The sequence below is a fragment of the Alosa sapidissima genome, chromosome 23 (assembly GCF_018492685.1).
Source record: "Alosa sapidissima isolate fAloSap1 chromosome 23, fAloSap1.pri, whole genome shotgun sequence".
In the NCBI taxonomy this organism is placed as follows: Eukaryota; Metazoa; Chordata; class Actinopteri; order Clupeiformes; family Clupeidae; genus Alosa; species Alosa sapidissima.
This window is the reverse complement of record NC_055979.1, coordinates 12,287,971-12,299,899: the sequence shown is the minus strand read 5'-3', so window position 1 is coordinate 12,299,899 and position 11,929 is coordinate 12,287,971. Positions and strand designations below refer to the sequence as shown.

At 42.2% G+C, this 11,929-nt stretch overlaps 1 protein-coding gene across 4 annotated transcripts in view; it reads left to right on the top strand.

Annotated features, from left to right (window-relative positions):
• The first annotated feature begins 629 nt into the window (after window positions 1-629).
• Window positions 630-11,929, top strand: part of zeb2b (zinc finger E-box binding homeobox 2b) — an 84,323-nt gene continuing 73,023 nt past the window's right edge. For 2 of the 4 annotated variants that reach the window (XM_042080772.1, XM_042080769.1), the window contains exons 1-2: window positions 631-987; window positions 2,739-2,882. In XM_042080772.1, the coding sequence (XP_041936706.1) occupies window positions 2,810-2,882 (73 nt within the window). In that variant the 5' untranslated portion in view covers window positions 631-987; window positions 2,739-2,809. Of the gene's footprint in view, window positions 988-2,585; window positions 2,645-2,738; window positions 2,883-11,929 lie in introns of those variants that run through there. The other 2 variants (XM_042080771.1, XM_042080770.1) reach the window with 2 other exon arrangements.

The window sequence follows — 11,929 nt, the reverse complement described above, 5'->3', positions numbered from 1 at the left end:
ACTTAACAGAACAACACCAATAGCCACGCCTACTGTTTTAGATTAAGCACTTTTTCCAAATAAGTCGCCTGTTTATGTGACAGTTAATTTCTCTGGGTGAATCTTTAAATTGCCATAAAGATACAACTGACAAAGTAGCCTCGAACTTTGTAACCACACCCTTTGTATAAAAAACGCCTACAAGTAATTCATACCCAACACCTGCCATGAAATTCTGTACACAATTATACCCCGTGTTTACGCTTTAAAGATCACGTGGAACGTTTATGCATGTGATTAATCCTTGCATTTCTCTCCTTATTGTCTTGGTTCTTTTAACCCTCCTAGCTGGATTAAGAGATGCATCCGATGGCTGTACTTGCATGGTGATAGTAGCATTCACTATGAAAACACCTATGAACATGACATGGGGCAATTAAACTGGCATCGTCCAGAGCTGAAGTTAGTGGGTATTCATATAGCCTTGTTTTAAGTCCCCATCGTGTAGTTTCCGAAATAATCATTTTTGTCTGGATTATGTACATTTCTAATGTCATGGAAGTCACTTTAAATATAATAACTGATCTGTTTGCAAGGCAAACACAAAACAACTCGTTTCTGCAGAATTCTAACACGGGAGAGAGAAAGAGAGAAAAATAACTTATCACGTTTCCCAGAAGATGCTCACGTTCGGTACTCCTCAATTATCCCTCCCCGTGAAGATAGGTGGCGTGTGTTTCAGGGTCTCTCCTCTGTATTACAGAAAAGAAAAAGAAAAAAAATGTCATTAGAAGAGGCGTAACACGTCAGTCCGTCCCCAGGTTTGTTTCCTGGAGTGGCTGAAAGAGATCAGTTCTAACCTGCCCAGCAGGAATAACGGTCCTTCCTCCAACTATTTCCAAGGCTTATTATCATTTCGCAAGGATCCCGTTCTCTTCAAATCGCTACTGCTCTTGTTTATTGTTCGTCAACAGAAGTATCCAAGAAGATAGAAACGTAAACAATCAGGTAGGTGATATTTGTTTTTGCCTTCAATTCACCTTTTTGGTGTAGGTAAACGATCTCAGCGTAAGAATAACGGTTTGCCTCCCTTAGTAAAAAAAAAACGTTTCTCCCCGGCAAAGCGTTTTGCCTTAACTTTTCTCTACCTGCGCAGGTAACGTAGGTGCGCGGCACTTTGCTTTCTTAAGGACATGATTCCTTATATTTGATGCATATGATTAGATGCAAATGACTTCAGATGGTGAAAAATAGCGTATTTTGTTGTTATGGGTAAAGTGTAAATGCTAAAAAACTACTCCCAAACCATTTTAACTTTAACTCTTTATTTTAATGATTTTTGCTGTTCTTACTCGAGTCCCAAATTTGGGTTAAATTAGGCTTTGTCAGTATTTATTGCACCGGTTAGGTTCCAAAACATAGCCCATATTGACAGCGAGGTACTCTGTTATGACACAAATTAGTGTGTTATAGGGGAAAATCCGTTCTTAGGACTAACTATCTTTCATTCATTTTCATAAGACCACAACTCGCATGGTATTTGTTAGCATTCTTGTTTGTTTTCCCAGTCACGCTTCGTTTCCCATTGTAATACAATCACACTGGCTAGAGCCAACATGATGAGATCCTCTTAAATTTACAACACCGATTCAACGTTGAAATTTATATCGTGATTAATTTCTACCCAGCGCCGAGTGCAATATACTAGACAAGAACTCGACATAGACAATATCCAGGCATGAGAAGTTCTCGGTTTGCCTATTGCTCGCTGGTGTGGATTGCACAACTCTTCCGTGCGCGCTGCATCATCTGCAATTCTTGCTGTAATCCCAGAGTAAGATTACAAAGTAAAAATGGACAATAGTTGTAACTAATACCGCATAATTTGTTAAGATGTGCAATAGAAACTATCCTAAACAAACCTGCGTAAAATGTAGTATTACAGTAATGTGACTTTGAAAACCTTTCTAGTGTTTGTGTAACAATAACTAACAAACACAACAATAGCAACAATTGTATAGGCCTATTTTAGATACACCATCTCACTTTACCTAAATCTCGAAAATCCTGAGACCCTGCACAATCTGTCATGCTATAGCAGGACACACAGCCTCACAGTTTTGGAATATTTATTTCTTGACCAAAATTATCAGTGCAAGATAAAACAAATCCTATCTCTTCTGTCACACATTTATATTTGCAAAGTTCCCAACATATTTAATGTAATTATTCCTGATAAAATTAATATATTAATACCTACACATGTAATGTCAATACATGTGTGAAAATGAAGAACTGTCAGAATAGATAACGACAGCAACAGTTAACTGTTTTGGTTATCACTGCGGACAAACACACAGGTCTCTAGCGTGTGATACCATTCCCAAAGAATTGTTTTGGTCTAATTCACTTTTAAATATGTATAGAGTCAACTGCAGGGTCACAGTTTTAAAAGAAAGCCTTCCTCCATAGGCAGTGTAGTTATGGCTCACATTGGAGGTGTAATGCTCTGTCTCCCCCTTTGCCTCGCCCGTTGTCTTATGTTGCTTGCACGCCACCCTCATCACTAGCAATAAATGACCAAGTGTATATTGAAGCAAAAATCCCTTCTCGCATGTCGCGCGTCTAAGTGTACCATCTAACGGTACACAGAACACTGTAAGATGTGAGGTTAACACAATTTTTTAATGTTGAAATTGGCGCCTGCTATTTAAATGGGATCTCGCAGTGCCCACATTGTTGCTGTGTTTGGTTGCTAGATATTGAGCCTGCGTGCTGCTGATTCAAGGAGTCGAGTCCATGCGAACTGCCATCTGATCCAGTCTTATCAATGAAGCAGCTGATCATGGCGGATGGCCCCAGGTGTAAGAGGCGAAAACAAGCCAACCCAAGACGGAAAAACGGTAAGAAACTATACTAAAGTACCTTTGCAGATAAACTAAAGGCGTGAACGCTGAATTAGACTGTTGTCACTGAGCTTCGGGATATGGGTTTGGCGGGGCTAGCGCGTCGCATGTTTTCCTTTCCTTGAAATACAGGACTCGAAGTGGGAAATAGTGTTTAGTGGTTCTCTCTGGCAAAGAAGCGGTTCCGTGATACAGTCACTTGACTTGAATGTGCCGATTTTATTCGCTTGCTTTTTTGTATCTTATTGGGGTCTCTACACACGGAAGTTAAAATAAGTTAAGAGTAGTTGAACAGCGACTGAGAAGGCAGCGGTGTGAGAACGGGAGGAATGCCCGAAAGTTTAGTGTAGCGGTACTGCCGTCTTTATTTCCCACTCGGCAGGGACCGTTATGTTTCCCTGGGTGTAGCCTGTTTAGACTTGTCTTGTCATACCTGTGGAAATGGTCAGTAGTTACTTGTTAGGCTTCATTGACTGTCACTGTTAAACTGCCTGTCCTGCCTATATCGCACATTTCTTTTAGATCACAGCTACGGCCAAAGCGCCCCGTCACTACTCTCATTCATCCGTTCTAGTAAACACTTTAATTGTATTTATCCATGCATCATTTCGAAATCCTCCCAATATATGTATTAGTTTGTTGTTGTACTTGCACATGGACGATAGCTGTGCTCACACTGTTGAAAGATGATCAGTAGCTTTCACGGCTGGAGTCCTAGGTTGTACGACAGAGTAGGCTATGCCACACAAGTGTAATTGCGATAACACAATTTGTGGTCTATTTGCGTAGAGTTGTAAAAGAACAAACACACACAGTCACACATAAATGAACCCTGTGTCGTGGTAACTAAACCACTACTGGATACCCTTGTTATGTGATTTGGGACAATTTACAAAATAGGTAGAATTATTTTATAACCAAATATGTATTATGCGCCGAGTATTATTTTTACTATGAGTGGTTTATTGACTGAATTTTGGAAATGTTGAGCTTCAATAACATTTAGTTTCATGCTTTTCTTTTGATTACTTTTTAAGTCAATTCTTCCTGCAACTCTGATAAAACTATCGCTGCCCCAAGAAAGTACTCTGGCCATCTCAAATGGGAGATGATGTAGCATGGATGCCTTTTGTTTGTGAAGCTAAGGGAGTGGTATTTTGGAATTTGTATAATATAATGTTAATTCCGTTGTTTCACGCGGATTAAGTAGACCAAAGACGCATTCATTTGTCTGTGAAATGTATCTACCCTGTTTCCCTCATTCACGTTTTGAAATGTCATAATCGTGTTCTCCTTTTAAGTTTTGGCTCTATTTTTTATTAATGTCGCGTATTGATTCCTAAAATCAATGTTAGTAGTTGAGGGGGTTCTCTGCATGCAAGTAGCTTCAAGCACGCTGCTGCGCCCCTGTCCAACAAAGGTTGCAGTAAGGCAGTCCGTGTGGCAAGGCATGGCTTTTGAGGAGAGGATGAATACACAAATGCTCGGATGTTTGCTGAAGATTTTTAACCCGCTATTCTCAACTGTCGCTACAAGAAGCAGCCTTTCTGCTGATGTAAACTCACTCCTGACTAGCTTTTTGGCAGTCGAGGATCAGAAATCAATCAGTACAAAACGTGTTTAATTATTAAAACCATATTTGTGCAATATGCAAAACATGAAACATAACAAAACCACATTATTGTGAACATTATTGTGCTCTTTCCTATTTCTCACTTTCCCCCAAATTGTTTTAATACAGATATTATAAATGTTAGTTAAATTAGATTGCAAGTTGCTATTATACATGGCGTGCCCCCCTCCCCTTACTTTATTATTTCCCCCCTCATGTCATAGGATGCCTCCAATAGCTTGCCCTTTGGGAATGCTTTGGTTTTATCTGAGCTGAGTGGATATTTTTTCTCCACTGGGTTCATGAAAAGATGGCTGAGAAGAGCTTGTGTCTCGGCAGATAACACTACCTTAGATGATGCTTATCGTAGTGGTGCTGAGATCCCTTGAAAAGAATAAAAATGTCCACAAAACGGATATAAAGACAAAATGGGGACCCGAAAGCAGGGGAGACATTAATTTGAACAGGTAACTGACTCACAGAAATAAAAGTGTTTATGTTCAATGCACTTTTCTTAGTAGATTAAGTGATTTAATGGAAATAATTTTGTTGCTGGTGCCTAAATTGTGTTTTGGTAAAGGTGTATCTGCTATGTGTGCATATTCTGTATAAGTTGTTGGTAGACTTATAGTTTACGATATCGTGGAGGGCCACAGAGGTAGTAAAGAGGACAGCATGTCTAGGTGCGTTGACAGTTTGTTTGTCTCACATCTAAGGCTTCATAAATATTTCAGTGCATCACGCAGTCACGGCATACCATCACTATTATACACACCATGTTACAGTACACATATTTTATTTTTTAAAATAGGTCAGAAAAATGTGGGTGTAGTTTGAGTGCATATACATAACTGTTAATACTAAGAATAGATTTTCCCACTTATCTATCAAACTCCTACTAATCGTATCAGCCTATGCATATTTTAAAAGCAGTGTAAGGACACTGATGTTGGTTGGTGTCTGGCAAAATCTTTCTCCTTTGCCAGTGTGATGAGTGTTTTTTTTTTTTTTTTGTCCCTTTATGTTTTGTTTATATGTGTGTCGATCAGTGATAACACAGCTGTTTGTACTGCCGTGAGATCAGAGTTCCAGTCCGCCTTTTTTGATGTACTCGATATGCCTTTTTCCTGGACTAGATGACCTGGGTTCCATCCTGTGCACAAGCAAAAGGTCACCGTGTGGTGCAGAGCTAAGCTTATGGCGCCTGTGTAGTTTTGTTGTAATGTTGTGGCCCTCCAGGTGTTGCAAGGCTGCTCCAGCTGTGTGTGCGTGTGTGCGCATATGTGTGTGAATGTGTGTGTGTGTGTGTGTGTGGGGGGGGGGGGGGGGGGGCTTGGGGGGTTGGCTTGGCTGTTTGTAAGTACAGCTGTTGCAGTCCCCTGTAAAGCTTTTCCTCTCAAGATTTTAAGTCATCCAGAGCTTGAGAAAGTGTGTCTTTCTATTCTGAGGTTGCTACCTTACTGTTTGTTTAAGTGATTGTGTCTTTGATTTATTTTCTCCTCTTTAGACTGTTTTAAGCTAGGTGTGTGCTGAGAATGTCAAAGGACAGCGTTACATGCTGACTAGCGTTTGGCCACTGTGTGTGTATCATCTTTTGACCATGCTTTTGGTTTGCGTATAGTTATTTTGTTGATTTTGTCCAGTGCGGCTTTATCATGATTTAAACGGCTTCTTCGTGCCCAAGGCCTTCTGTAGAAGACAGGCATTACGGACATATCTCCCCATAAATACCCTGGAGTCATGCAAATTCGTACCGACTAAGTTGACGAGCTGTGGCTGAGAGTGCCGTAAACTTTCAGTGCTTGCCTTATATTGTACACATTTCCTTAAACACAAGGAAGGACCTATTCATTTCCAATCAGCACAAAGCCATTCAATAATAGATGTTCCCTCTAGAATATATTGATTACATAATTTAAGGTTGGGAAAAAAAGACATTCTCTCTTTGGCTCCAAGCGTTTTATACAATGCTCACTGTTTGATTAATAAAAAGCCCTATGCATTCACGCTTAAGGTAGGAAGTAGATGGGGGTGGGTGGGTTCTGTGAGAGGGTGGGGGGTGGGGGGGGAGTCAGAGGGCTACTAATTCTTTTGCAGCAGCCTTGCTTTCAATCCCAACAATGGAAGATTTCTTTCCAGTCCAAACATTTTGTCCGTCTTTATCTCTCACTCTCTTTTAAGGTGCACTCCCTCCTTTTCTTGAAAGATAGTCCACCCCACCTCACCCCCAGTAGTGCCGAGGGACCAGTGCATTTTTTTTTGTAATGCTCCCAGACAATTGATTGTCAGTAGTAATGTGAGGCATTTACATGTTTATAACGTCAATAGTACAGGGATGTCCACTATGCCATTCACAGTGGTATCCTCATAAGGGTTCAATTGTCTGTGGAGGCAATGCAGACACCTTTTCTGATGGCTTTTTCACTTGGGCAGAAATGGAAAGGGAGTTCCCCCCCCCCCCTTCTCCCCCTGTCGTGCATCAGTGTTTAGGGAAGGATTATTTTGTTTAAGCAAGTGAAATAATTACTGCAGATAGTATGTGCCAGGAAGGCATAATCTCAGTCCGACAGGAGGCTAGACCAGTGGAAATGCCAGTGCAGGGATAGCCAGAGTCTTGGAGCGAACAACATTTTTGAAAATCTATTACAGGCTGTGTATCTGTGTTGCCATTAAATGACCGATGATGTTTTTTATGATGTGAAATATCTTTTTTTATGTTGAAATTGTGTGCCCATTTATTTTGGGGTATGTACAGTGGAGATGACAGCTCAGTGTCTATAAGCTACTGGTTTGATCGCTGTATCACTACTAATCAGTCGATGGTGTTTCTTGGTGAAATAATATTGAGTGATTTGGACTGGAAAAGCAGGCATGTTTTATTTCTGTGGAGGAACATTCACCTATTATACAGCATTTTATTCTCCCTTTCCAAGTGCACATGTCCACCCTTTTTTTTTTTACAGTGAGTGTCCTTCACACTCAGAACTCAACATCTTCTAATCTTCAAATCTCTGTTCATTTTTGATGCAGCTCTTCCAGCAAGAATACAGGCATACAAGCTTTATTTCCCAATCAAAGGTATCAATTTAGCACAAGTACACAATTTTGTGGCAGGCAGGCAGGCAAAAAAAAAAAAAAAAAAAAGTGCAGGAAGTGAGAAGCAATAGCAGCACAACCAATCAGATTTTTCTCCGAGATAAGAAGCCGGTATAATGACACAGCCTCAAATTAACATGTGGGAAGCAGCACGAGAGCCTCTGGAAGAGTGAGGAGGACTTAGTGGACTCGAGAGCCTCGAGGACACAGTCACTGGACTTGCAAATGTGCGTAATACACTGAAAAGCCTGCTGAAATTACTCGCTTGTTGGAAAATGCACAAGAGGGATCCACAAGAAGCACACAGGCCTCCGTCCAAAAAAAAAAAAAAAAGACACACACACACAAAAAAAAACACCCCAGTGTTCTACCTGTGCTGTCGAGAACGTTCTATGTGCTCTAGCGGTTCTATGTGTCTGTCGCTGCCTGCATCTTTGTGGCCACACCGGAGCACTCAGTGTGCACAGATTATCTTGTAACACAACATGTCATAATGTGAAATTAATGTGCACCTCCTCTCACTGTCACTGCCACTGCTGAGCCCTGCACCCCCCTCCATCTTTTTTTTTCTCTTTTCCTTTTTCATTTTTTAACCGGGATGATTTTTTTTTCAGTTTTTTTCCCCACTCAAAATATTTTTTGGTAAAATGTAATTTTATTCTATATATTTTGTTTAGATATTATATATATATAAAACACACACACACACACACATATATATATATATATGTGTGTGTGTGTGTGTGTGTGTGTGTGTGTGTGTGTGTGTGTGTTTTTTTCGCCTTGCCTATGAAGATATTTTCGCCTAACGGGAAGAACACACACAGAAGAGGCAGCGCAGCCTGAACCCCTGACACCACGGTCTTTGGAATGCCTTAGGTATGATTTCACTTTCGCTCACATCAATGCTGACCTGAATGCCTTTCATATCTGATCCGCCATGTCTCTCCCAGTAAACATCCCCTGAGGGGCGAACAAAGAAAGGAGCTCTTCTTCTTCTTAATCACAATTCAGCCCTTTCAGCGCCGCCAGGGTACATTTGCATTCACCATCAGAAAAGCCCAAGATGAAAAGGGGGGAGAGAGGGAGAGCAAGAATGGAGGAAAAAAAAAACGGGTGGGTGGTGAGCAAAATAACTTAGGTGTTTGTGGCTGTTTGTAGGGCCTCCCCTAGTTACAGGCCTTATATAGCTCCCGCTCTACACGGGCTTGGCCCTCTTGACAGCCAGATAGTGTTACAAGATGGCATGGAAGAGCTATTCGTGGCCACTCACTCCAACACTTAAGGACAAAAAAAATGTGTCTGAGCAGGATCAGGCTCTACTTTTAAGAAGTCTATAATAGGGACCAGCAGGTGTGTGGATGCACAATTGTTTTATTTATTTATTTTATTTTTTTATTTTTTTGGCTGCGTGCTTTGGCAGTAGGAGTAGGGGGACTCCGATCGTATGGTATCTACTACCTCTCAAATCGTTTTTAGCCCGGTGGTGTGTGGGTGCCCACCGACTTGACAAGGGCAGCTCGTAAAATGTGTGTTTCTGTGTCATAGGATACGCAAGCATGCCACAAGTCCAAACGAGAGTGTGTGGTTATGTGTGAATGATTTAAATATTATCCAGTCCTTTTTACACCATCTGCTTTTCTGAAATCCACTGTTTTTCCTACAAAGTATACGAGGCATTGGCAGCCTACAAATCTGATATGCAAAAGGGATATATAAGCACATTTGGTTGGCAGGATCTTCATCACACGAGTTGCCTTTTACCTCTTTTTATCTTTCCCACATCACATATGCAAATCTATCATATCTCCAAGAAAGGGGATGCTACAACTTTAAATATATCATGTGATATGAATTCCAGGTTTTTTCCCCCCAGAACTTTTTGTTAAGAAAACGGATTATCTGCACACCTTCCCCCACCCCAAGCAGGGTAGGATTTAGGCAGCTTTACTTCAGCAAACACCTTTGGACACTGGGAAAAGTAGGAGTCTGTTTGCAAAAGGAGCCTTTTGTTCCGAGAGGTGCAGGGATAATGCTTTACTAGGCAGGCGTGATATTAACCCATGCCGCCACGCCAGAGCAACTGGTTAACTCTTTGTGGACTTTCTCTCTCTCTCTCTTTTTCTCTTTCTCTCTCTCTTGTCTCTTTCTCACTCTTTCTCCCTCCCTCCATCACTCCCTCCCTCTCTTTTTCTTACTTTCTCTCTTTTTTTCTATCTATTTTCTCTTGTTGATTTGGTTTCTTTGGCTGTATACCTTAAGGAATGACTTTTGTCTCCCTACTGGGGTTGTCCACCACCTCCTCGTCTCTGTCCGTTGTCCCTTACTCAGTCGCCAGAAACAAGGAATGTGCAAGAGAAAAACAAACGCCTGGTTGCGCGTGTTAAAGATTGTTACGCGACCATACGTAAGTGTATGTCATATTATATAATTTAGGCACATTGCCTGTGGCCAGTCGCCACACTTGCATAGTGCATCCTGACTTGGCCGAGGGAGAGCGGCGAATGTGTTGGTCAGTGACCAGTGTTTGTTATCAGCGGCGTGTCTGGCCCTTCCTGGTGGCCTGTGCCGATGCTCATTGCTCGTGCCTTGCGCTCGCCGCCCGCTCCTCTCCTGACATCTGTCACCGTGGCGGACCAGAGAGAGCCACTAGGGGTGCTGACTTTCTTGCGTCATCAGTGACTAACGAAAACGCATGATTCACCGAGAGGTCTGGTTGTCCTCCGCCCCTTTGGGCCCAGTACACACACACACACACACACACACACACACACACATGCGCGCGCGTGCGCACACACACACACATGCATGCATGTTCACTCACTGTACCAAAAGAAGCAAGACAGAGGGAGGGAGAGAGAGAGAGAGAGAGAGAGAGAGAGAGAGAGAGAGAAAAAAAACTCTCAGGAAAGGGAAAAACAAGCCGTAAAGCAGAGAGGAATCTGTTGCTGGGAATGCTCTGCAGTGGTTTGAAATACTGATCAAATTACAGCTGGACCCTGGTGTTCGCTGCTGGAGAATCATAGCTTTTAATGTATATGCTACAGCTCAGATTCAGCCTCTTGTCCAGCACCACACACACGAGTGAGTGTGTGTGTGTGTGTGTGTGTGTGTGTGAGTGTGTGTGTGAGTGAGAGAGAGTATGCATATGTAAGTCTGTATGTTCCTTCTAGGTTTGTATATGTGTAAATGTGTGTCTGTATATACGTGCATATGCATATTTGTGTGTGTGCGTGCGTGCATACGTGAGTTTGTTTTGTGTAAGAACATGTAGGCCGATATGTTGGTTGTCAGTCGCCGGGGCTGGCGTCTGCGAGGTGATTGGGCGTGAGGTGCTTGAGTGATGGAGTGGAGGTGACAGAATTAAAGGTGTTTTGCGGCGGCGTTCCGCCACTGCTCACCCCCTAAGCCCCCTCTGTCACTCTGCCCTCACGCTTTGACAGTTCATATCTATTTCCCCCTGCAAGGTGATGTATGCCTGCACACTGTCACACAGGCCCCACGATCAGAGCCACTCGTACTTGCGCCCCCAGCAACACAACGCGCTGGCCCCTGCACGCTGACCTCCCTCTCGGTTCTGTTGTTATCCCCTCCAACTCTCCTGACCTCCGTGTTCTTGTTTTTTTTCTTCTCCCTCTGTTATTTGCATCCTTCGTTTTGTTATTAATTTTGTCATCTTCTTCTTCTAGCTGTTCTTATTGCTCCCCAACTTCCTGTTCTTCTTGTACCCCTCTTCCCATCACTCCCCCCCCCACCCCACCCCCACACGCCATTTCCCAACATTTTTTTCCCAATCTCCTGAACAGCAAACACAGAAATTGAAACATCATTGGACTGGCAAATAATTGAATGCGTTTGGGCTTTTCTTTCAGCTGTGTACCTTGCCGAGCAAAGCCAGGATATTTTATGCATCCGGGGAAAAAAAAAAAAAAAAATCATATTCTGAGAGACATCATGCCTCATTTCCGACTCTCTCTCACACAAATGCAAAAGAGTTGATTTCCTGTGGTTCCTCTCCGCTCTGTGCACACAGCCAGTTGTTTGTAGATGCCCGCACGGGAACTGTCAAAAAGAAAAAAAAAAATCTGCAAGTGTTAAGTTTTTCCCTCACTCTTTAATTTTTTGTTTGATTTGCACGACACACTTGGTGTGAGCCGTGACTGGTTTTTGCGACGCAGGTGCAAACACTTTGATATCCCTTTATTACACACAACAGGATCCTGTCAGATTTGTAGTGTATACATTTGCATTTTTGGTAGATATCTGATGGTTTGATTATATATTCCCCTCATCGCATACATACTCTCCCCAGCACCTTCTGGGAGGAACAGCTGAG